Raw genomic sequence first — 27263 nt, 5'->3', positions numbered from 1 at the left:
TGGAGCAAACACTGCCTGTTGTGGAAAATAACCTAACACTATGTTACAGAAAAATATCCTATGGAATGAGACCATAAAATGGCACTAATAGTTTAAAAGGTTGAATGATTCCTTGGCATTAATTATAATTTTAACTTAACAGAAGAGTGAGGAAATGACAGATCAGTATACTCAGCCTGAGATCAAATTTGTCATGGCAACATTGGCAGGTTGGACCCTGATTCTTCAACTATTACACTGTCTTGATTAACAAAAATCATACTTTTTAAAATTACAGAATAGAGATTATAAATAAATGTAAATTGTGCATGCAGTCAACTGCATAATATACAAGCAATATCTATGTTTTTAATGATTATCTTCTTTGGCAGGCCAGAATCCAGCTGGACATGCAATATTTACACATCAAAATCCATATTGTGTTCATCATATTGAAAGCAAGTGAAAATATATATATATATATATGTATATACTGTATATACACACATATGTATATAGATGTATATACTGTTTTTAATATATTAACAAATATATACGTACATATATATTAAAAGTGGATTTCATCTTTGTCAGATTCAGGTGACTCAGGCCTTGAAACACTAAAAATATCCTGACAGGGTATCTGAGGAGGTACTTGGAGAGGCATTTGGGATTTTGGAGAAGAGATTGGGGGTGCGCTTTTCTCTGAGAGTATTTTTAAGATTTCTGCCACCTGCTTCTCCAGGGCAGTCATTCTGCAGCTCAGCAGCTGAATGTCCTCTTTGAGTTCGTGTTTGACTTCCTGCAGTGTGGTCTGTAAGGCCTGCTCGGGGATGGGATAGAAGGGGTGTTTGGCATCAGCCTGGATGGGACTGTGCTCTAATGGACTTCGTGCCTCCCCAGCCTTATCCAAACGAAGGTCACTTTTTGTAATCCCACTGTCACAGGAATCCGTTTTCCTTAATGGGTTTTTGGTGACACTGTTCTCTGAATCACTGCCCTTGGGGTCCTCGGACAGTAGCCCCATCGACTCAGCTTTAGTGACGTTATTCCAGTCTTCCTTCTTCTCCTCATGGGCTCCCATGTTATTCTTGAGTCGCAGCCACCCTTTTCCATTTCCATTCTTCATCCTTATGGGGCTGTTGACTTTGAGGCATTTGGGGTCGGCGCCGCCACCGGGCTTGAGCTCCATGGCGTCGCGGTTGTTTTGCTTGAGGGACTCGCCGGTTTTCACGTAGGCCAGGGACGTCTGAATGGGTGTGATCTGTGACACGGTGACCACACTGGTGCCGGTGATGGGCGCGCCATTCTGTAAGGAGCGGCTTTCTACCTGCAGCTGGTTCCGCTCGGGGTCACTCTGCGTTGACCCCTGATTCCGCAGCTCCTTCTGCTGCTTGAATTTCTGGAAGAGCTTTCTTACCGGATGGTCCACGGGGATGCTGAGGGTGACCTCGTTCTTCTGCCTGAGGCGCTCCTCCTCTTCTTTCTTCACATCACTGATTTTGCGGAAAATGATCTGTGGAGGGGCAGAAAGATTAAAAACTTGACTATAAAAGCAGATGACTTTATACTTGTGTGACAAGATACCAGGTATATTCTGTTTTCCAAAGGAAACTCTTGAAGATAGGGCAAGCAAGACCACTTCTGAAGGGAGAAACAGTCCAGTGCCAGTTAACAGCTACAATACACTTGAAATCAGACACAGAAACACTGACTAAGCTTGCTCAGCTCATTTTGTCCCACTTCCTTGCATATCAGAGGGGGAATGTAGTAAAGAGACAACTAAATAGAGCTATTTGCTTTCTTGTTCACATTCCCATTTCACAGAAAATATACAAATACATAAATATAAACATCTATTAATATGTTAGTATATATGTATATATGTATACATGCATGTGCAAGAAAACATTTCTCTCTTTGCAATAGATCACTATTTTCTGTAAGTTTTTCTTTTTTCTTTTTGATCCTATTAATATGATTCAAACCCATTCTTAATGTCAAATAATAAGCGTTCTAAGCTATAAAAATACTAAAAAGTTAGGCAGTCTACCAATATAGCACTGTGAGTTGGGTGGAAGGAGGGATTAAATTTATTTATGTGGCTCTGAGGCCAGAACAAGGATTTATATATAGAAGTTTCGGGAAGGTAAATACCAGGTCAGTATGCAAACTTCATTTCAATCTGCTACACATTAACTGATTACACTGCCTCAAAAACTCATGAAACTCACACCACTGAAATATTTGAATAGAAATAAGAATGTTGTCCATGTAATACTTTCACTGAGTAGGAGGCTGGACTCTTCAAATTCCAATATTTTAAAAATTCAAATGTAAAGTTACATACATAGTACATGCAGGATTAGATGAGCACTCACAAATAAGTAAGCATAGATTTTATTAAAAGTGTGTTTTGAAAATAATATTGTGAAGAAGTTACAACCCCATCAAGAAAAATATAAAAGACTGACTATGTAAGAAAGTATTACCACTTATATTATCAGAGTCAGAGGTGAATTTGGAAAGTGCGAGATTTTTTACTCAGTCTTCTAAAGAACAAAATAACTACAGATGAGGGTTATAAGGAATATTCATAAGGGGGTTATATTAATGTGCTTTCAGAATCAGATAATTTTATGATGTTAGCAAAATTACTTGCCTCCATCACCCTGTCTTATTAAGTTGTTGGTTGTATTAGAAATACATGTGAAGTATATAGTCTCTCCCATGTAATAGACTCTCAGAATATGTTGATTATCTCCCTTGAACTCTCATAAAACACTTTCTGTTTGATACCATTTTCATCACCTCTGTCTCCGTATAGGCATTGATCTTATGCTAGAACCAATACTAGTGATGATGACTGTAAACAGAGAAGTCAGGGAGAGGCAATTCTCCCTATAAAAGCACATTTTCTAAGTTGATATTGATGCACTAAATATAGCTTATCAAGAAGTAATAATTTATATTTTAAAATAAATATTCTCTAAATTCAGTTACTGTCTATAAAGACCAGCATATTTTCCCTTCTCTACTAGTACATGAAATGGATCTTTTTGACAAATGTAATTCTAATCTCTTTAGTCTGACATCAAAGCTCCAGCAGTTTAATAAGAAGTCTCTGAAAGGGTTGACAGGTTTCTCATGCTTCCTAGGTAAACAAGGCTTGTGCTAAACTTCAAGATATTAACACTTTTTGAGACCAGACAAATCCAAACATGGAAATGAAGATACTCTATTCCTGGATCATTCCCTTTCATTGTAATTGCAGTTACTTTGATTCTATGCACTGACATAAAGGGATTAATGTAAATGGTAGGTCACATCCTTCTTCCACTGGACTCCAGCCTTGTTTGTTTTTAAATGTAGTTACTTAGCCTTGGAAAGACATATCTGAGATTACCCTTCACATTTAGGGGGTGGGGAAATGCATCTATGTCAAATGAACAGTGGAGGAGGGCAAGTGCTTGGCGCACAGGGATGTCAGATAAAATACAAGACATCCATGCAATATTTAGGACACACTAAAAAATCATACATTATTTATCTGAATGGGATAAATTTATACTGCCATGTGAGGTTCACAGATGAAAGATTTGGGATTCCTGGAGACTGAGAATCTGTGGGCATCTTAAGCCATACCTTTGTGCTTTAAATTTTCAATACAATGGCTAATAATTGCTTATAATTATTGAGTGCTTACCAAATTTGGGATGCTTTGTGATTTAAGGATGTAATATGCCCAAGTAAAACATCAGTTAAAAAAAAAAAGCCTTCTTTCTCCAATTTCCTTTACCAGCCAGGCCCTCCCCATCAGCCAAAAGCCAACAAAGGCCTTTGACACTGCTCCCACCAAGTGGAAAACAAAGACTCCTAATGCCATGCTACTGAGCACAAGGTGAGTTCTGTGACAGGGCCAGGCTGCCACTCTGCAACCAGGGACAAATGAGATAGAACCGGGCTGGCATATTTTGTCACCAAGAAGATGTAAAAGGAAATGAGAAAAAGAAAGAATGAGGTTTTCTATGTGAAAAACAGAATCCAAAGAATTCATACCTGAATTTCATCAACTATTTAGCATAAACAGACTTGTAAGCCAGAGGTCACTTAAAAAAAAAAAGTTTAAATTGAATGGAGTTTACTGAATGAGACTAAATTTATTTATTTTGACTGTAGAACAGAAATTATGACTTATTCAAAAATACTTATAAAAATACTTATCAAAAATACTTATAAAAAAAGAGGTCACTTCTACAGGTGTATTAGCTCATTTAACTGTCACTACTCCTCTATGAGATAGGTCCTATTATTGTCATGTTACAGAAAAGTAGACTGAAGCACAAAAAGTTTAAATGGTTTGCAGTAGGGCACACAGCTAGTAAATGGCCAGGAGTCAGATTCATGGAGTCAGATTCCAAACAGTTAACCGTTACAGTCTAATGCAGTTCTTCAGGATAACTTTGATATCACCTCCTCTAACTGTACCCAGACAGGTGAATGGATGAAGTAGGGAGTGATACAGCAGTTTAACACCCAAAAGGTAACCCTTCACAGAGCATTTGTCATGATGAACCATCCCTCGAAGTGGTGAAATGAATAAACAATTGAAGCTCTGTGCATGTTGAATAAGTAGAGTTGACAAACACTTGCTGAGTAGAATCAAGTTCAAATTTTTGACCCACAGATCAATCTTTAAAGAACTTGAGTAAGAATCCTTGAACTGTAAGAATAGAATAACATCCATTAGGAATGTATTTTCTAGCTGATGACAAAGCAAAACTTTCCTAATGCAAGGTATGAGAATATAGGCCCTGAAATTAAAAAAAAAATTACAGAGGTGTCACAACCAGTTGGCCTATGTCTTACATGCAAAGCCTGATAGACTTTGCTATGACTTATAAAAAATATGTTATATAACAAATAAGAAAATAAAGTCACCATATTTCTAAAACATTAAATATAGTAACATTAAATATAATAAATGCTCATAGTTTGAACATAATTTTATGACTCTAAACCCCAGCTTTGAATAACAACATGTTTTTATTATGAAGAAGGTATTTCATTATAAAAACTAGGATGGAAATTATTCTACATTACCATTACAAGCATGAACATTCTGATATAAATTATCTGAGTCCATGCTAAATCTTTCCTTCTAAAGAAGTGCTTCTTACCTTTAATGTTTTAATCATGTAGAATAAAATGGTTTAAATTCATAAGGAAGAGAAAGATTGATAATTTTTAGTTAGTTAAACCTTCAAAACAGCGTGTTTTTATTTTAGATTAAAATAATCTGCAGGCTACTTTTTGGCATTGAAAGAGTCTTCAAACAATAAGAGTTTTCATTATCCAGTTGATTCTTACATTGGCAATGTGTCATAAGAAAGTAATAATTCTATTATATTTATAATATAATAATATAGGAATAAATTATTCCTATAATTCAATACATAATCTATATACATTAATTCTGCCAAATGTTAACATGGAAATTATGATTATTTTTCCTTAGAAAACAAAGATTAAAAAACAAAATCCCCCAAAACATTATTTTAAAAAATAATTAAAGGATCTGAGTAAAGTTCAGAGGAGATCAACTTATATAAGAATTAAATCATGTAAACAAAAAACTTGGATTAAAATAAATCAGCTTTTAAAAATGAAAATTTGCTCTTTTCTTTAGTGTTAATAACCTACAACCTCTTGCACCTGATATGTCCTGTGTCTCTCTTTTGCTGAATGGCAAGTCAAATTGCTAATAAACACTAAAAAATTTAGGACAAAATTAGAAAAGAAAAATCACAAATCAGACTATGATTAGAGCCACACATTTATTGGTAGACTGCACAATAGCCTGTACTATTTCTATGAGTAAAGGGGTTTATTTCATTTAAGCTTTTCTTCTCCTTGCTTCATTACGTTCTGTGGAGCCCATGATGGAAGGTTTAATTTATTTAAATGATAAAAGCTTCTTAAACTTGACAGGGAACATGGCCAACTGAGCTTTCCATTTCAAAAGTAGGACATTTGATAATAAAAGGGATATCAAAATTGAATAATTTGAATGTGTACTGAACTTTGAAATCCAATAAAGGCAAGGGGAAAAAAAGGGTTAGAATCATTTATTTAATGACATGGATTTAGTATTATGTAATTTGGAGGATAGAAGTATACTCTCTGAAATGGCTCATCACTTCCCAGATCTGTGAATCTACAGAATTGACTAGGAATTTATAGCTACTTATACAATCAAACACCAGCTCCAGATTAGCTGACTCTCTTTAAGGACCTAGTTGGTTTGGTGCTTTGGTTCCTTTTACTGTTTCTATAAACTTAGTCACTAATTTTAACTCTAGTCTTTCCAACCATTCCAACCTGAACTAATACTACAAAGAAGTACTTATCAATCACTACTGTGTATATACCAGACGCTATAAACTTCTTTTAACAAAGGCCGGGGTGACAGAGCTGTGGCGGGTGACCATGTGTGACTGAAGGATAACAATGATACACCATACTCGGATTTGAAATACAACTACCTTGCTTCATTCAACCATCCATAGGCTCTTCCAGGGCAAGGAATGTGCTATAGATCTAGTTCAGCCCCTTAGGTCCTAAATGAGCTTCGAGGAATTAATTAATTAAGTGATTAATACAAAGAAAAAGGAAGGAAGGGAGGTGAGTAGAAAGGAAAAAGTAAGGAAATGAGAGAAAAAGAAAATTGTTTGATTTTGTTAATGTGTTGGGAAATGCCTAATGCGAATATATGTGGTTGCTGCTGCTGCTAAGTCACTTCAGTCGTGTCCGACTCTGTGCGACCCCATAGACGGCAGCCCACCAGGCTCCCCCGTCCCTGGGATTCTCCAGGCAAGAACACTAGAGTGGGTTGCCATTTCCTTCTCCAATGTGTGAAAGTGAAGTCGCTCAATCGTATCTGACTTTTAGCGACCCCATTGACTGCAGCCTACTCCATCCGTGGAGTAGGCTCCTCCATCCATGGGATTTTCCAGGCAACAGCACTGGAGTGGGGTGCCATAGCCTTCTAGAAGTCTAGAATGCGGGACATTCTAGACTTAACTGATATAATTACACATTTCTATTAGTAAAGTTTTTTCATTAAAAAAACATAAAAGAAGGAAGCCAAAGTCTTCAAAGCCAAGAATATAGCTAGTCCAAGGTAAAGCTGGCAAAGTTTAGATTCAGTCTCAAAGATTGCAATAATCCATGATTTGTCTTCCCTGTCTCAATTTCTACCTTTATTTCCCTTTATTCTATTCTTTTCTATCATATATCAAATATGATCGTGTCCCACAGACAAAAATCAGAGTAAAGTCAAAGCTCTTTAATGCAGTCAGCAAGCCTACAGTGGTTTAGTTCACCTTCCTTTCCAGCTTCTGTTTTCCTTCACTCTCACTTGACCTTCACACACCAGCTACTGAGTCACTTTGAGATCTAGACTCTAACACTGCACATAGTGTTCTCTCTCCCCCTCACCTGCTGGGGAGCTCCTACTTATCCTTTAATCCTCAGCTCACTCTGCTCTTCTTTATGAGGCAGGACCAGCTAAACAATGTGCTTTTTTATTTTTTTTTTTAGTTGCTCAGTCATATCCAACTCTGTGACCCCATCGACTGTAGCCCAACAGGCTCCTCTGTCCATGGGGATCCTCCAGGCAAGAATACTGGAGTGGGTTTCCATGCCCTCCTCCAGAGGATCAACTCAGGGACTGAACCCAGGTCTCCTGCATTACAGGCAGATTCTTTACCATCTGAGCCACCAGGGAAGCCCGGCTATACAATATGTAGGACCAAATACAACATAAAAATTCAGGGCCTCTAATATCATACTTAATGGTAAAATACTGAAAGCTCTTTCAAGAGTTCAGGTAAGAGACAGGTACGTACCATCTTGCCACTCCTATTTATCACTGTGCTGAAGCTAACTGTCAGGGAAGTTGTTAAGAAAATGAAATAAAAGACATCCAGAATGAAAAAGAATTAAAACCATCTCTATTTGGAGATGACATGATTAGGTACACAGAAAATCCTAGGAATCCACATACAATTGTGCATGCATGCACACACACACACACAAACACACAGACAAAAAAACTAGTAGAGCTAATAAAGGACTTCAGCAAGAATGTAGGATACAAAAATCGAAAAAAAAGTTGTATTTCTATGCTAGTAATGAATGATCTAAAAATAAAACTAAGAAAATAATGTCAGAAGACAGCATCAAAGAAAATAGAATACTTAGGAAAAATTTTAACAAAAGAAACACAGGACTTATACACAAAAACTATAAAACATTGCTCAAATAAATTAAAGCTCCAAATTGATGGATATTCATATTTATGAATTGAAAGACTAAGTACTGTTAGCATGACAATATCCCCCAAATTCATCTGTAGATTTAATTCCTAAGTTAATTAGGAACTAAAATAAAAACTTTATTTTTCAGGAACTGACAAGCTGACCCTAAAATATAGGTGGAAATGTGAGGGACCCAGAATATCTAAAAATATCAAAATATAAGAATGTAGTTGGAGGATTCATACTTCCCAGCTTAAAAACTTATTCCAAATCTTTAGTAATCAAGACAATGTGGTACTGGCATAAGGACAGACATATACATCAATGGAATAGAACTAAGAGTCTAAAAATAAATCTATGCATTTATGGTCAATTGCTTTTTGACAAGAATGCCCAGAGGATTCAATTAGGAAAGATTAACCTTTTCAACAAATGGTGCTGGAGCAACTGCATGTTCACAAAAAAGAAAAAACATATAGATGTATATAGATACAGATGCCAGCCTCATACCGTATAGAAAATTCAACTAAAAAATGTATCAAAGACTTAAATGTAAGAGCTAAAACTCTAAAATTCCTAGAAAGAACCCAAGACGTAAATCTTAGTGACCTTGAATTAGGCAAAGCTTTCTTTGACACCTAAATCTCAAGCTACCAAAAATATTAAATAAATAATTTGGACTTCACTAAAATTCAAAACTTAATCATAAAAAAGAATGAAATAATACCATTTGCAGCAATATGGACGGACCTAGAGATTATCATGCGAAGTAATTCAGAGAGAAAGACGAATATAATAACACTTATATATGAAATCTCAAAAAGCTTTTACAAATGAACTTATATACAAAAGAGAAATAGGCCAATAGAAATAGAAAACAAACTTATGCTTACCAGAGGAAAAACATTAAGGGGGAGGGATCAATTAATAATGTAAGTCACTTTGCTTTACACTTGAAACTAATACAACATTGTGAATCAACTATACTTCAATAAAAATATATAAAAATAGTCAAAGAATTGGAAAAGATATTTATCCAAGGATGATATACAAATTATCAATTGGCACATGAAAAGGTGCTCAGCATCATTAGTCATTAGGGAAATGCAAGCCAAAACCACAATTTCACATCCTCTAGGATGGCTATAATAAAAAGATAACAAGTATTATTAATAGCAGAAAATACCAAGTGTTGGGAGGATGTAGAGTAACTGGAACCCTCATATACTGCTGGTGCAAATATAAAAATGCTTCTGTGGAAAACAGCTTGTCAGTTTCTCAAAAATTTAACATACAGTAGCCATACAACCCAGCAATTCCACTAGTAGGTATATATCCAAGAAAAATAAAAATGTAGTGATGCAAAAACTTGTACATGAATGTTCATAGTGGCATTATTCATGATAGCCAAAAAGTAGAAACAACTCAAATATCTAATAATGAGTGAATCAGCAAACAAAATGTGGTATACTCATATAAAAAACATTACCTAGCCATAAAAGGAAACAAAGTACTGATCCCTGTGACATCTTGAAAATATTACCCTAAGTGCAACAAGCCTGATACAAAGTGTCATGCATTGTATGATTTCACTTATATAAAATGTTTAGAATAGGCAAATTTAGTCAGGAAGTAATGTTTTCCAAAGTTTAGGGGATATGGGAAATGGGGAATGAATACTAGCAAGAGTGAGATTTCTTTCTGGAGTAATGAAAATATTCTGGAATTAGATAGTGGTGATGGTTACACAATTTTGTGAATGTACAAAAAATCACTGAGCTGTATCCTTTAAAATGGTTAATTGTATGGTGCATGAATTGTATCGCTAAAAAAAGAAGCAGGTCTCCTTGTTCAAAATGATGAAGAATTTCAAGATAGCAGCAACAGAGTATTCAACCAAGATTGGGGCTCTTCTCCTGAGAGCAAAGTCTTAAGGCTGGGCATCCAGGAAGCCACTGTGCTGGGAGACTTTCACTTACTGACCCCAGGTAGAACTGGTTCTGTCCTATTCTACATCCTCAGGGAATTTATTTTATGACACATGGATGGTGGGATACAGAAGCAAATAAGATAATCTTTCACACTGTATTTGTTAAACACTTACCATGTTTCAAGCTCTGTTTAAGAGTTATATATATATATCAGTAAACAAAACAACACCTCTTAACTATTCCATAGAATGTCAGGTGATGTGGGCTACAAAGAAAAAGAAAGAGTATAAGGACCTAGAGAAGGCAAAGTGGTTGGATCTCTATTGGGAAGTGATAGTGGAGCAAAGACAGTCATGGAATGAAGAAGCTGGGCATGCAGATGGCCATGGGGACAGGGGGAACCTGAGCTGAGAGCATCTGCATGTTTGATGAACAGTGAGGAAGACTGAGCAACTGGCATTTAGTAACCGTGGGGAGAATTACTGCCAAGGAGGTTGGAGAGGAGGCCACGGACTTCGGTTTTTAAATGTAAGGAGACGCCATGGGAGACTTTGGAGCAGAGGGTCTCACTTCCACTCTGAAAGGATAGTTCAGGCCGTTGTGGTAAAAATAAATTATATGGTCAGAATGACAGGAGGAAGGTACCAATTAGGAAGTTTTTTGGGTAACTCTGCTGAGACATCATGTTTGACTAAGACAACAGAGATAGAAATGGAGGTAGTAAGAAAAAAAAGAAAAGAAAAGAAATGGAGGTAGTGACAAGTGGTCAAACTCTGATTTTATTTTGCCAGTAAGACTAATGGAGTTTGCAGATGTACTGGATAAACAATCTTAGGAAAAAAAAAAAAAAATTCAAAGTCTCTCTTTAGGCTACACAAAAGTATAAATAGCAGTACCATTTTCTGATGGTGAAACCGGATATGGTATCCTATAAACTAGAAAGACAAGCTATCTGTCCCCCTAGACACACACACACACACACACACACAGATGCACACATATGTACATACATGCATATATAAACATGAGCACAATGTATCAAAGTGGAACAAAAGCAGTATAACTGGCTTAACACTCCCATTAAAAGCTGTAAGGAATCACGGCTGAGAGGCTCAGCCATCACTGGTCCACAGCAATGATGAGATCTGCCAGGCAGGCACTGTGATGGCCCTCTGCCCTGGTAGTGGGGTAAAATCCTTTATTAGTTTCTCAGTCTGCTCTGTGGGATAAGCTCTATCATCCACTATTCTCTGTGGCTCATGATTCCATTTCCTTGGATGCTCATTTTTGTCCATTTCCCTCTATGGTTCAAACCTATTATTGGGGTTGGAAAATTTATCCTATCTCAAGACTGTAGCACTTCCTCAGCTTCTTCCTACCTGCAGTTAGGGGCCTGAGGTTTGGTTTTGAGCTCACATTAAAAAAAAAAGATTTTTTAAGACCAAGTTTAAGATTGAAGGCAGAAGGAGAAGGGGATGACAGAGGATGAGATGGTTAGATGGCACCACCGACTCAGTGGACATGAGTTTGGGTTAACTCCAGGAGTTGGTGATGGACAGGGAGGCCTGGAGTGCTGTGGTTCATAGGGTTGCAAAAAATCAGACATGACTGAGCGACTGAACTGAACTGATGGTTTCTTTGGCCATATGATTATCTTTAAAAAAATTAACTTCTGATCTGTTTATAGTTGATTCCATATTCCTGCAACCCCACAAAAAGTTATTTCCTAGATATAGTTCTCAAGTCTGGTTTAATCCTTTACTTTCTTGGCACCATGTCTCTGTTACTCTCAGTCTCTGCCTCTGTCTCTTTCTCCATGATGGAAACTACATTGAAAGCATCATGTTTGATGGGATGCCACACCTCTGTTACCTGATCTTTGCCATGTGAAAGTCACTCAGCCGTGTCTGATTCTTTGCAACCCCATGGACTACACAGTCCAAGGAATTCTCCAGGCCAGAATACTGGAGTGGGTGGCCATTCCTTTCTCGAGGGGATCTTCCCAATCCAGGTACCGAACCCAGGTCTCCTACATTGCAGGCGGATTCCTTATCAGTTGAGCTACCAGGGAAGCCATAAAACTGTCTAAATAGACTTTTTTTGTACCAAAAAGTCATTTTTGTACAAAAACTTTTCTGTCTTATTTTTACATTTCATGTTCTAAATCCTTTCCCTATCTGCTTACAGGCCAGCCAATTCTTATCTGTGATCACCTCTTTCTTCTCATGCCTTGCTAAATGTAACCAGTCACAACCCCCACTTACTACTAGTATTCTGCTTTCCAAACTTTTCCAAAAGAACTAGTGCATTGGAACACAATTACAGGTGTCCACTATACCACATGTTTCATCCCTGGAAAATATTGGTTTCCATCTTTTCATGTCTCAAATATCAATTTCCTTACTTATTTCTACTCCTGTTAAGTTACTGCCACATATTTTAGAATTAATGGTGGCAGAGTCTCACTCTTGGTATCAACTTAAGCTGATACCCAACAGTATTGCAACTTATTTCCAGGGACACAAATATGAGAATATGTTTAACACAGTGGACCGTATGACTTAATAAAGCTGGTAAATTTTTATGTTATGTTTTCTTCAACAATTAAGAATTCAAATAATATCTAAAAATAGAATCATAAACTTTTTGAAAAACTACCTTCAATTCAAAAAAGTCCTCTTGCACCAAAAAAAAATATAAATTCATCAATAAATAGACATGAAATTAAGACTATTTCCATAACTACTGGTCAAGACAAACTAAAACACTGATTATTAACCAAGAAGGAAAATAAATTACATAAGACAAGAACAATGGAGAGGTAATAATTAAACAAACACTCACATAGTTTTACTGGCAACAGATATATGGGAGATTCAAATTTGAATTCAACATCACAGTTTCAAGCATACTGAACAGAAAATTGTCATTTACATACTTGAAAGAAAAAGAAAGTGAAGTCACTCAGTTGTGTCCAACTCTTTGACAGCCCATGGCCATGGGATTCTCCAGGCAAGAATACTGGAGTGGGTTGCCATTTCCTTCTCCAGAGGATCTTCCTGACACAGGGATAGAACCCAGGTCTCCCGCACTGCAGGTAGACTCTTTACTGTCTGAGCCACAGGGGCTCTATACTTGATATATAGATAAAAACAAAAATGAAATTAATTTTGGGGAACAAGTCATAAAAAGGAAATAATTGTTAAGGCAGTGCTAAACAAAAATTAGCTAAAATTTATTTTCCCAGAATCTGAACACAATATACATATACTATTAAAAAAAGAATCCTTCTTAAAGAGTTATAATTTTCAACTGCAACTATTTGTAAGCATTTAGACATTTAGAAGAAGATTCAGAATAATAAAGTTATTTTACTTTTAAGTTCTTATAGAATTTTTAGCACACTCAGGTTTAAAGGAACAAAATTGATAAAAAAAAAAAAATCACCATTACATGTTGCTTGCTATGCAATGTAAGAATAAAGCCAGTAGTATTGGCTTAAATCCATAAATGGACCATTAGATCACAATGTTTTTGATAACATAGTTATTCTAATCATGGTAGCAATTGTGTCCACATGTCTTTATCTTGGAATTGCTGCAATAAAAAAACAGATTGGGGGAATTGTACTAAGTATTTCCCATGGATTATTTGCTCATCTAAATTGAACAATAATCCATTTTATAGACTAAAACACTGAGGCTTATAGATATTTTAAAATCTTCCCCAAGCCTACACAACTAACGAGAGACAAAACTAGGTTTCTAACCTGATTCTGCTGAACTCAGAAACTAGAGTTCTCTGATTTAAGAATGTCTGATCTAAATTTAGGAGAGATCCAAAAGATCTAAAGGATCAAAGGCCTAGGGGGGAGGAAATTAAATGATAAATGAGGTTAAATCACTTTAGTAATAGCATACACCAAAGTCATGACTGGGCTGAAAGTTTAACACACAGAAGGCGATACAGACATATGAATATGTAATAGGACTCTTCAGTATGCAAGTAGAAAATAACACTGCTTAACATTTGTCAAATGTGATACATTTTATAACACACTTTAGCATATGTTGCCTCATCCCCCTTCTCCAAACTCTACAAGTCAGGAGGGCAATTATTATTATCCCTACTTGACAAATGAAGGTCAGAGAAGTTACATGACTTGCCTGAATTCATTTAGCTAGCAAATGGCCAAGCTGGGACTGAAATATATTTTCTACTGCCAACTCCAGTGTTCCTTTCACTATTCCATGCTGACACTCCTAATGCTATGTATAATTTTGTTTTATAGTTTACAATGTACTTTCAGCTATATTACTCTACTAGATCTCATTTGATACTATTTCTTTGTCCCCAGGAACACATCTAATATGTGGCTTTAGCATTTGCCTTGTAAGATAATTGCTGTGCCTCAGGAAGAACCATTATTGAAGTAAGGCAGTTACAGTACCTTAAAAAATATTTTCTTAATGAAAGAAAATTTCTACAGTTTTGTCTGAAAAACCAACTCTAGTATATTTAAATATGTGTTAATTTTTGCCTTGATGCTAAAAGAATGTTTCAGCTTTTAGTTACTATGACACATAAATTCTTTGCTGCTAGGAAATATAGATTGATAGGTAAATAATTATCCCTTGAAGTATTATCTTCTAGAAAGATTCAGCAATGTATATCTAGTCTAGATGCTATCTTACTGTGTCAGTCTTTTACATTTGGAATCAAATTTACATAAAATAATTCTTGGATATTTCTTTATTTTGTGGAATTGGACAGCTGAAACTCAAGAGGAATCAAGTGAATGGGCACTTGGATGGATAGCCAACCATTCAGTTAGATTCAGAACTAAGTCCACTCTCTTGTTTGTAGTTTAAAATGATGCATCAATTTTTTTTAAAGATGTCTCTGAGAGTCAGGAGACTAGGGTTTGGATACTATCTCCGACTACCTGTATAAAGCTGACCAAGCCACTCAGTCTTTCTACACATCAGTTCAGTCGTTCAGTCATGTCCGACTCTTTGCGACCCCATGAATCACAGCACGCCAGGCCTCCCTGTCCATCACTAACTCCCAGAGTTCACTCAAACTCATGTCCATTGAGTCAGTGATGCCATCCAGCCATCTCATCCTCTGTCATCCCCTTCTCTTCCTGCCCCCAATCCCTCCCAGCATCAGGGTCTTTTCCAATGAGTCAACTCTTCACATGAGGTGGCCAAAGTATTGGAGTTTCAGCTTCAGCATTAATCCTTCCAATGAACACCCAGGACTAAACATCAGATGTACTTAAATATCTATTTATACAGGTAAATAATTCTCTATTTTATCAGGCTGATTTAGCTATTCTATATCAAACAAACATAAATTGCATATGTTGAATCTAACGAGTGGTATAAATATAGCATATGTTGACCCAGTTGAATTCAAAATGGTGTCTGTAAGTATTTGTTGATTGCAAAATAACCAAGTTCTTGTGTAGAAATCACTCCCCTTTCATTCACCACTTGGATTATTGAACTTTCCATAAAAGCTAAATTAACTGTGCAAGTAATTTTGCCCTGCCTCTTTGGACCATCTCTATTCCATTTGAATAGCTGTACAATACTTTCAATATTTTACATTCTAGTAAAAGGCTAGTAGAAACAGAATTGGTGATAAGTGCCCCCTTCCAACTTAGAAAACCTTTTGCAAGTGACTTGATGTTTAGAGGATCCAGTGGAAAGAACAATGATGGGTCATTTGGAGACTGACATTCTAGTGCTAGCCAGGGATCTAATTAGCTATGTGACCTTGTGTACAAGTTCCATCTTTTGGGGACTTCAGTTTCTTTACTTAAATACTTATCCCTTGGGCTTCCCTGATGGCTCAGCTTGTAGAGAATCCACCTGCAATGAGGGAGAACTGGATTCCATCCCCGGGCTGGGAAGATCCCCTGGAGAAGGGAAAGGCAACCCACTCCAGTATTCTGACCTGGAGAATCGCATGGACTGTGTTATCCATGGTGTCACAAAGAGTCGGACACGACTATCGGCTTTCACTTCACTTATGACAAGGCTGGATTTAGTTCTTTTCAGCTTTAATTATCTTCAGATACATGAAATAAGACAGACAATCTACTTTACTCTCTTTAAATTATTCCTAACATAACTTCTTGCTAGAAGATTGTACCCTTGCCACATTTTCCAAGTGTCAAAATTCTTTTCATCAAACTCTGGCTCTGCTGAGGCTCCTATGACCCTCAGTAACAATTACAGAGCCAGGATACATACATGTGCTGCTTTTATTTTTGTTTTGATTCCATTTCCTCCACAGGCAACTGCTCACATGCTGTGCTGAGATAAGATGAAAGTTTGCTGCTAATTACCAAGGTTGTGCTTCTAAAGAGTGTGGGCCAGTAATTGAATTGCAGTGTCTAGATTTGGGTAATAGCTAATAACTTTGTTCCCACAGTGCTAAACTGTAATTAGTTATTCTAGTCAAAGACGAGTGAGAAGCTCTGTGGCTGTTTCCTTAGTGCTGCAGTTGTCAGGAGTTGGAAACTACAGTTTTAAAAAGAACAGAGCTGTGGATTGACTGAGTGATTGAGATGTGTCAGTTCAGTTTCCTACCAACATGCATGTGCATACACACACTGCAGAGTCAACAGAGGCTCCTGGAAGTAAAGTTTGAGCTCTTATCATTGTAAGGTCTGGTTAAAGGGATCTAGGCTCTGGGGCACAAATTTTGAAAAACTATATGTGAGTATTAGATGGCATTAGAATATATGATAACCTAACCTGAAGCTTCCAATAATAATATATTCATATATTGGTACCAAATTGCTATTCATTAATTAAAACATATATCTGTGATTTATTCTATTTGGAAATATGTTTACAAATATGCTTACAGTCAAGATAGATCTGCCAGTATCATTTTCTATTTATTCTTAGCTATTATTATTATTAGCTATTATTTATTGTTAGCTAGTTGTGTTACCCTTATGTGGAAGGGCATCATATTCCATACATTACTGTGATTGGAAGTATTGTCTCCTAACAACACAGGTAAAATAATATGTAACTTAAGAAGAATCTTTGCCCTGTTTTCTTAGAAAGCACGAACTATAGCTTATCTGAGACTTCAGAGAATTTTGTATCTGAATGAAAGATAATCTCTGAGGAGTAAGCTATTTATTTTTAGTTGAGAATCACATGGGATAAAAGGGAGAAGTATGAGAGATCATAGTTGATTGAGGACATAAGCAGGGAAGGAGAGGGAGTATGAGACTTTATGTTTTTGAGGGTCAGCTGGGTTCTGGGAAAATTTTGCATAGAGAATATAAACATAAATGACAAAAAAATGCAGAGACAGACCATGTGTATGAATTGGAACACTGACTATTGTTAAAATGGAAGAAGCTCTCCCCTAATTGATTCATAGATTTATTATAATGCAAATCAAAATCCTAGCAGGATCTTTTGAAGATTAACAAGGTAATTTTATAATTTATATGCATATGTAAAATGTATACAATAGCCAAATCACAACTAATTGATAGGAAAAATACTAGAAGACATACTGCCTATATTTTCCTATTAAAACTGATAGTAATTAAGATACTGTGGTATAGCATATGTCTTCTTAGGCTGCCACAACAGAATATTATAGACTGGGTGACTTATCAGTTCAGTTCAGTTCAGTCGCTCAGTCAGTCAGTCTCTTTGTGACCCCATGGACTGCAGGATGCCAGGCCTCGCTGTCCATTGCCAACTCCCAGAGTTTACTCAAACTCATGTCTGTTGAGTCAGTGATGCCATCCAACCATCTCATCCTCTGTCGTCCCCTTCTCCTCCTGCCTTTAATCTTTCCCAGCATCAGGGTCTTTTCAAATGAGTCAGTTCTTTGCATCAGTGGCCAAAGTATTGGAGTTGCAACTTCAACATTAGTCCTTCCAAAGAACACCCAGGACTGATTTCCTTTAGCATGGACTGGTTGGCTCTCCTTGCAGTCCAAGGGACTCTCAAGAGTCTTCTCCAACACCATAGTTCAAAAGCATCAATTCTTTGGTGCTCAGCTTTCTTTATAGTCCAACTCTCACATCCATACATGACTACTGGACAAACTATAGTCTTGACTAGATGGACCTTTGTTGACAAAGTAATGTCTCTGCTTTTTAATATGCTGTCTAGGTTGGTCATAACTTTTCTTCCAAAGAGCAAGCGTCTTTTAATTTCATGGCTGCATGAATTTCATGGGTGTCTTATAAACACTGGAAATTCATTTCTCACAGTTCTAGAGGTTGGGGAATCCAAGATCAAGATATTGGTAGATTTGGTATCTGGTGAGGCCCACTTCCTGGTTTATATATGTGTGTGTTTAGTCACTCAATCATGTCCACATCTTTGAGACCCCATGGACTATAGCCCACAAGGCTCCTCTATCCGTGGGATTCTCCAGGCAAGAACACTGGAGTGAGTAGCCATTCCCTTCTCCAGGGGATCTTCCTGACCCAGGGATAGAACCCAGGTCTCCTGCATTGTAGGTAGCTTCTTTACCCTCTGAGCCACCAGGGAAGCCCTGGCTCATCTTTCATTGAAAGGCGAGGGGAGTTCTCTGGAGCCTCTTTAATAAGGATTCTAATGCCATTTATGGCTCTACCAAATGACTTACTCACTTTCCAAAGGCCTCTCTTCCAAATACCATCACATTAGGGAGTAAGTTTCAAGACATGAATTTTGAGGGAACATAATTATTCACTCTATAGTAGCACATGAATAGACAAACAAATGAACAGAATAGACTGTTCAGAAATAGACCCATACATATTTGGACACTAAATTATGATTAAAGTAATAGTATAGTAAATAGGGGGAAATAATCTTTTCAATACAGGTATATGATAAATGGAATACCTGAAATACCTTGCCCTTTATCTCACATTATAACACAAAAATAAACTTGAGATAGATTGCAGATCCAAATAAGGAGAACCATACCCATAAAGCTCTTAAAAGAAAATATAGGAGAAAATCTTCAGTACCTTGAGATAAGAAAAGATCTCTTAAACAGCAAGCAGAAAGTGGGAATCAAAAGAGGGGAAAAGAATAAATGAAACTAACTACATTAAAATTAAAGATTTTTGTTCTTTTAGAGACACCATGAAGGGAATCAAAAGACAATCAGAGTGAAATTCAATACCTATACCCTATGGAGGACTCACATGCAACATTTATGAAGAATTGTTATAAATCATTAAGAATAAAGACAGATAACCCCAATAGAAAAATGAACATTTTACCAAAAAAAGCTATATATAAATTGCTATTAATTATATGGAACAGTACTCATCTTAAATAAGAATCAAGGTAGGGTGAAATTTAAAACCACAATGTGTTTCCCTTACACACTCAGCAGAATAGCTCAAATGAGAAAGAAAATAACAAATATTGGTGTGGATGTAGAAAAATTGCATGCTCATAAACTGCTGGTGGGTGTACAAATTCATACAAACACTTGTAAAATTTGTTTGATGAGTATCTACTAAAGCTAAAGATAAACATACTCTAAGAAATTTCACTTCTAGGTGTATATCTCCTCTCAAAAAATTTATACAAATGTAAATAAAGAGGCATACACAAGATGTCTGTAGCAATATAGTTTATAATAATCCCAACTGGAAACCCAAATGTCCATCGAGAGTAGAACAGACAAGTTGAAGTATATTTATTTAGCAGAAAACTACAGTGGGTATTAGTGAACAACTATAGGCAACATGAATGATTCCAACAAAACAATATTGAATGAAAGAAGCCAGATACAAATGGGTACGAAATATGTATTTCTATTTGTATAACTCTAAAAATCAAAGAGGTGGAACTAATCAAAGTATTAAAAGTCAGAAGTCAGAACAGTAGTTAACTCTTGACCACAATCTGCCTGCAATGCAGGTGACTTGAGTTTGATCCCTGGATTGAGAAGATCCCCTGGAGAAAGGAATAGCAACCGAGTCCAGTATTCTTGCCTGGGGAATTCCATGGACAGGGAAGTCTGGCAGGGTACAGTCACAAAGTGTTATGCTGAGCGACTAACACTTGAGATTTAATTTGAAATGTTACAACCATGAACACCTTAAAAACGATAATAATAGATTGCTGTGAACAATTACATGCCAATAACAAGGACAATCTAAAAGAAATGGACAAATTCTTTAAAAGGTACAATCTCCTAAGACTGATCCAGGAAGAAAAAGGAAATATGAATAGACCAAGTACCAGTACTAAAATTGAATCAGTAATTTAAAAAGTCCCAACAAGCAAAAGTCCAGGACCAGATGGTTTCATAGGTAAGTTCTATCAAATATTTAGAGAAGAGTTAACACTTATCCTTCTGAAATTGTTCCAAAAAAAATTTACAGCGGTAGGAACACTTCTGAACTCATTCTATGAGGCCAGCATCACCCTGATACCAAAACCAGACACAGATATCACAAAAAGGAAGAAAATTACAAGCCAATATCACCAATTAACATAGATGTAAAAATCCTCAAGAAAATATTAGGAAACTGAATCCAACAATATATTAAAAGGATTGTACCCCATGAACATGTGTGATTTATCCCAGGAGTGCAAGGATTTTTCAATATATGCTAATAGTCAATGTGATACACCACATTAACAAAATGAAGAATAAAAACCATATGATCATCTCAATAGAGGCAAATAAAGTTAAAGTTAAGTTGCTCAGTCATGTCCGACTCTTTGCAACCCCATGGACTGTAGCCCACCAGGCTCCTCCATCCATGGGATTCTCCAAGCAAGAATACTGGAGTGGGTTGATAAAGCTGTTGATAAAATTCAACATAGGTTTATAATTAAAAACTCTCCAGAAAATAGGCATAGAAGGAGCATACCTCAACATAATAAAGGCCATATAACAAACTGTCAACATCAAACTCAATAGTGAAAAGTTGAATGCATTTTTCTCTAAGATCAGCAATAAGACAAAGATGTCCATGTTCATCACTTTTATTCAACATAATTTTGGAAGTCCTAGCCACAGCAATCAGAAAAGAAAAAGAAACAAAAGTAATATAAACTGGAAGGGAAGAAGTAAAACTGTCACTGTTTGCAGATGACATGATGCTATATATAGAAAATTCTAAAGATGCTACCAGAAAACTACTAGAGCTCATCAATGAATCTGGTAAAGTTTAAAGATACAAAATTAATATACAGAAACCTGGTGTATTTCTATATATTAACATCAAACTATCAAGAAAAGAAATTAAGGAAATGATTCCATTTACCATTGCATCCACAAGAATAAAATACCTAGGAAAAAACCTATCTAAGAAGGTAATACCTGTACTCAGAAACCTGTAAGACACTGATGAAAGAAACTGAAGATGACACAAACTGATGAAAGGATATAATATATTATTGCATCAGAAGCCCTCTTATTGTTAAAATGACAATATTACCAAAGACAATCAATAGATTCAGAGATATCCCTATCAAAATACCAATGGCATTTTTCACAGATGGAACTAGAACAAATAATTTTAAAAACTGTATGGAAACACAAAAGATCCTGAATGGCCAAAGCAATCTTAAGAAAGAACAAAGCTGGAGGAATCAAGTTCCCCAACTTCAGACTCAACTACAAAGCTTCAATCATCAAAAAGTATGGTACTAGCACAAAAACAGAGACATAGATCAATGGAGCAGAATCGAGAGCCCAGAAATAAACCCAGACACTTATTGTCAATTAATATATGACAAATTAAACAAGAATAAATAATGGAGAAAAAACAGTCTCCTTAATAAATAAATGGTGCTGGAAAAACTGGATAGTTACGTGTAACAGAATAACGTTAGAATAGTCTGTAACATGGTACACAAAAATAAACTCAAAATGAATTAAAAACCTAAATGGATTAAGACTGACACTATAAAATTCCTAGAGGAAAACATAGGCAGAACACCTTTGGATATAAATTGTAGCAATATATTTTGGCTCTGTCTTTGAAAGAAAAAGAAACAAAGGCAAAAATAAATAAATGGAACCTAATTAAACTAAAAACTTTTCCCCAGAAAATAAAACCATGAACAAAAAAATGTATAACCAACTAAATGGGAGGAGATATTTGCAAATAATATGACCAGTACATACAAGTCAATAGAAAAAGATTAAAAACAGGCAGAAAACTTGAGTAGATATTTTTTGCAAATATGGCATACAACAGGCATCAGGCACATGAAAAGATGCTCAATATCACTAATTATCAGAGAAACACAAATCAGTACAACAATGAAATATCACCTCACACCTGTCAGAAAGACTGTCATTAAAAAGACTACAAATATAAATATTGGAGAGGATGTGAAAAAGGGGGACCTTTTTTATATTGTTGGTAGGAATGCAAATTGGTGCATCCAGTGGAAAAAAGGATAGAATTTATTTTCTTGGGCTCCAAATTCACTTCAGATGGTGACTGCAACCATGAAATTAAAAGACACTTGCTCCTTGGAAGAAAAGCTATGTCAAACCTAGATAGCATATCAAAAAGCAGAGACATTACTTTGCTGACAGAGGCCCATATAGTCAAAGCTATAGTTTTTCTACTAGTCGTGTATGGATGTGAGAGTTGGACAATAAAGAAGACTGAGTGTCAAAGGACTGATGCTTTCAAACTGTAGTACTGAAAAAGAACCATGCACAGCAAGGAGATCAAACCAGTCAATTCTAAAGGGCATGATAGGTTTGTAGGAGCTGAGAATAAAATGATGATTAAAATAAGCTTGTTTAGGTTGGATCTGGGGAGGAAGGAATAACTAAGGATATTTAATTTTGTGAAGTCACTAATGTTGCCTTGGATGCAGACAGGGAGAGCTTCCTAAACTTTTGAGCAGGATCATTAATCATGAGTAGAATGGAAGGAATTGTAGGCAGAGAGACTCATCTGGCAGAACATGCAGAAGACTAAGATCATGGTGCATAAAAAGAAACTTAGTCAAACTTTGACTTGGAGTCAAAGTTTCTTGGGACTAAAAGATGGAACATTAATCTAAAAATGTAATTTAAATTTACTTTTAAAATTTTTCATTCTTTTTCAGAAGACTGTGAGTTCTATAGGGCTTCTCTGATAGCTCAGTTGGTAAAGAATCTGCCTGCAATGCAGGAGACCCCCGTTCAATTCCTGGGTTGGAAAGATCCACTGGAGACGTGATTTCCATGAGAGTAGTCATCATTTCTACCTTTTCTCCAAATCACATGACCTCCACATTCTCCTGGTTCACTTCCTAGTCACTGGCCTTAGTTTCCTTATCTGGATCCTCATCTTCTTCCTGATTTCTAAATGTCAGAGTGCCCGAGGGTCCACCATTTTAAATAACAGCCATATCCCGAAGAATAACCAAAAAATTTCTGTAGTCATAGTCTAAACTTCAAGCTTTCATATTCACATATCATCTAAAATGAATATATTTTAGATAGAGAAGTTCCTATTAACAATTATGCCAAGATAAGAAGCATAAATAAGGACTGTCCTGGGCAAAGTAGAACATACAAACACCACATATATACAGCTACTGACCCAACATCTGCCCTTAGATAGTCAATAGGCACCTCAACGTGGCTCAAAACAAATTCTTCATATTCAAATGTGAGAAAGAGGATTGCACACTGTTCAGAGATCCCAGACATTGAACTGGATACAGTGCTTAGATGAGACTTGCTATTGTCTACTCTGTGTTCTGTAAGACATACAGTCAATATTCATTGCAGATTACTAATTTATCACTAAATATTTTTCCCCCCTTGCACAAGGCTGGATGACATTTTCTTGCCTCACTTAGAAGTTGCCACGTAACAGCTCTAGCTAAAGAAACATGTTCAGAAATTATGTTGTGTCATGTCCATCCCTAATCTAGAATAATTTCCATACAGGATTCACTCTTGTCAATTGGAAGTGAAAGGCCAGTGCATCTAGGGTATGATGGAGTAAAAAGATGGAAAATTCTGGGTCTCTGAATCACTCTATTGGAGACTACACACTAAACATTTTCTTTGGATTTTTATATAAACAACAATCAAAATTTTATTAAAATACTGAAATTTGGGAATTATTGATATTTTGGTGCTAGAATTTCCTTTACAAAGAAACTAATAGACTTTCTGTGAATTTTCAATTTGATTTAAACATTATCATATAAATATTTTGTTGAAGTCAAAGAGTACGTTAAAATAATCTACAGTTTGCATGCAAAGCAGAATGCAAGAATGCAAATTTATCCCAGGAATTTCCTTTTATATTTTGAAATAAAAAATGATCTTTCTGGACTGACTGGACTACATCAAGGACAAGAAATATATGGGTCAAGTATTATCTTCTGATCCTTATTATTAAGAAGCTCAAATGAAATAGCTGATAGACTATAGCTATTTAACTTCAAGCATTGCTTTAGAATTAATGATTCCTGTTGATAAGATTATATTACCTCCTTTGATAGTTATGGGAAAAATGAGTTGCAAGAGAGCAAAATAAATAACTTTACAGCAAAAATGTTCACTGTGAATCAAGTGCTACAATCATTGGCATAGTAATCAATTTATCTGACACATCACTCCTCTTTATTTTCCTTTGGTTACTCTTCACTATGTGGAAAGAAATCTCTCCAAGTTATTTCACTTTGTTTAATATTAACAGAATTAAGAAACCTCTTTCCATATCTAATCAAGAACAACATATGGAAAGTTTATTTGTTAAATGAATCAGGAAACATAATAGACTCCCAGAAATCCTATTTTTACCAGCAAGACATTATATACAATTAAAATCTGTCTTTACTGATAAGCAGATTTCATCCTTGACACAAGAACACATATTTAAAGTTGGTAGAATAAAACTACAAAGGCACAATATCAAACTGCATGTTATTTAATCATATTCCAAACAATAAGTATAGATTTGGGATGTGTGTAGCTGAAGCATGTGCCACTTTTTTCTAACAATACCATTTTTCCATTGATTTTACTGGCAAAAATTAATGATTTAGGAATTTTGAAATTGTAACAACTGATCATTTTAAAATACTAATCATATTAATCGTTGTGGTTTGGTCGCTAAGTTGTGTCCCACTCTTTGCGACCCCATAGACTGTAGCATGTCAGATTTCTTTACTATTTCCCAGAGATTACTCAAACTCATGTCCATTGAGTCAGTGATGCCATCCAACCATCTCATCCTCTGTCACTTCCTTCTCCTCCTGCTCTCAATCATTCCCAGCTTCAGAGTCTTCTCCAATGATTCTGTTCTTAGAGGCCAGAGTATTGGAGCCTCAGATTCAGCATCAGTGCTTGCAATGAATATTCAGGGTTGAAATCCTTTATGATTGACTGGTTTTGTCCTAGGGACTCTAAAGAGTCTTCTCCAGCACCACAATTTGAAAGCATCAATTCTTTGGTCCTCAGCCTTTTTCATAGTCCAGCTCTCACACCATACATGATTACTAGAAAAACAATAGTTTTGACTAGATGGACCTTTGTCAGCATAGTGATGTCTCTGCTTTCTGCTTTCTATGTTTTTCATAGCTTTTCTTCCAAAGAGCAAGCGTCTTTTAATTTCATGGCTGCAGTCACCATCTGCAGTGATTTTGGAGTCCAAGAAAGTAAAATCTGTCTCACTGTTTACATTTTTTACCCTCCTATTTGTCGTGAAGAAATGGGACCAAATGCCACGATCTTAGTTTTTTGAATGTTGAGTTTTAAGCCAGTTTTTTCACTCTCCCCTTTCATCTGCATCAAGAGGCTCTTTAGTTCCTCTTTGCTTTCTGCCATTAGAGTGGTATCATCTGCATATCTGAGGTTGTTGATATTTCTCCCAGCAAACTTGATTCCAGCTTGTGATTAATCCAGTCTGGTATTTTGCATGATGTACTCTGCATAAAAGTTAAATAAGTAGGGTGACAAATTTGGAACCAGTATGTTGTTCTATGTCCAGTTTTAACTGTTGCATCTTGACCTGCATACAGGTTTCTCAGGAGGCAGGTAAGGTGGTCTGGTAGTCCCATCTCTTTAAGAATTTTCCACAGCTTGTTGTGATATATAGTCAACAGCTTTAGCATAGTCAGTAAAGTAGAAGTAGATGTTTTTTCTGGAATTTCCTTGCCTTTTCTATGATCCAACAGATGTTGGCAATTTCATCTCTGATTCCTCTGCCTTTTCTAAGTCTAGCTTGTACATCTGGAAGTTCTCAGTTCAGGTACTGCTGAAGCCTAGCTTGAAGGATTTTAAGCATTACCTTGTTAGCATGTGAAATGAGTGTAATTGTATGGTAGTTTGAATATTCTTTGGCATTGCCCTTCTTTGGGGTTGTAATGAAAATTGGCCATTTCCTGTCCTGTAGCCACTGCTGAGTTTTCCAAATTTGCTGGCATACTGAGTGGTTAAAAGATGCTTGCTCCTTGGAAGAAAAGTTATAACTAACCTGAAAGTGTAAGTCACTCAGTCATGTCCGACACTTTGCGACCTCATAGACTTTACAGTCCATGAAATTCTCCAGGCCAGAATACTGGAGTGGGTAGCCTATCCATTCTCCAGCAGATCTTCCCAACCCAGGAATCAAACCAGGGTCTCCTGCATTGCTGGCAGATTCTTTACCAACTGAGTTATTAGGGAAGCCCATAACCAACCTAGACAGCATATTAAAAAGCTGAGACATTACTCTGCTAACAAAGGTCTGTCTAGTCAAAGCTATAATTTTTCCAGTAGTCATGCATATATGTGAGAATTGCACCTTAAATAAAGCTGAACCCTGAAAATTTGATGTTTTTTAACTGTGGTGTTGGACAAGACTCTTGAGAGTCCCTTGGAATGCAAGGAGATCCAACCAGTCCATCCTAAAAGAAATCAGTCCTGAATCTTCATTGGAAGGGTTGATGCTGAAGCTCCAGTACTTTGGCCAGCTGATGCGAAAAACTGACTCATTTCAAAGGACCCTGATGCTGGGAAAGATTGAAGGCAGAGGAAAACAGAGGATGAGATGGTTGGATGTCCA

General features: G+C 36.3%; 1 protein-coding gene across 1 annotated transcript in view; it reads right to left on the bottom strand.

Annotated features, from left to right (window-relative positions):
- Positions 1–547: 547 nt before the first annotated feature.
- KCNH5 (potassium voltage-gated channel subfamily H member 5) overlaps positions 548–27263 on the bottom strand; it is a 367668-nt gene continuing 340952 nt past the window's right edge. The window contains exon 11 of the mRNA XM_061158360.1: positions 548–1495. Coding sequence (XP_061014343.1) covers positions 548–1495 — 948 coding nt within the window. The remainder of the gene's footprint in view (positions 1496–27263) is intronic.

Source organism: Dama dama, chromosome 12 (genome assembly GCF_033118175.1).
Source record: "Dama dama isolate Ldn47 chromosome 12, ASM3311817v1, whole genome shotgun sequence".
NCBI classification, from domain to species: Eukaryota; Metazoa; Chordata; class Mammalia; order Artiodactyla; family Cervidae; genus Dama; species Dama dama.
The sequence above is the reverse complement of the archived record's forward strand: the minus strand, read 5'-3'. Positions and strand labels throughout refer to the sequence as shown.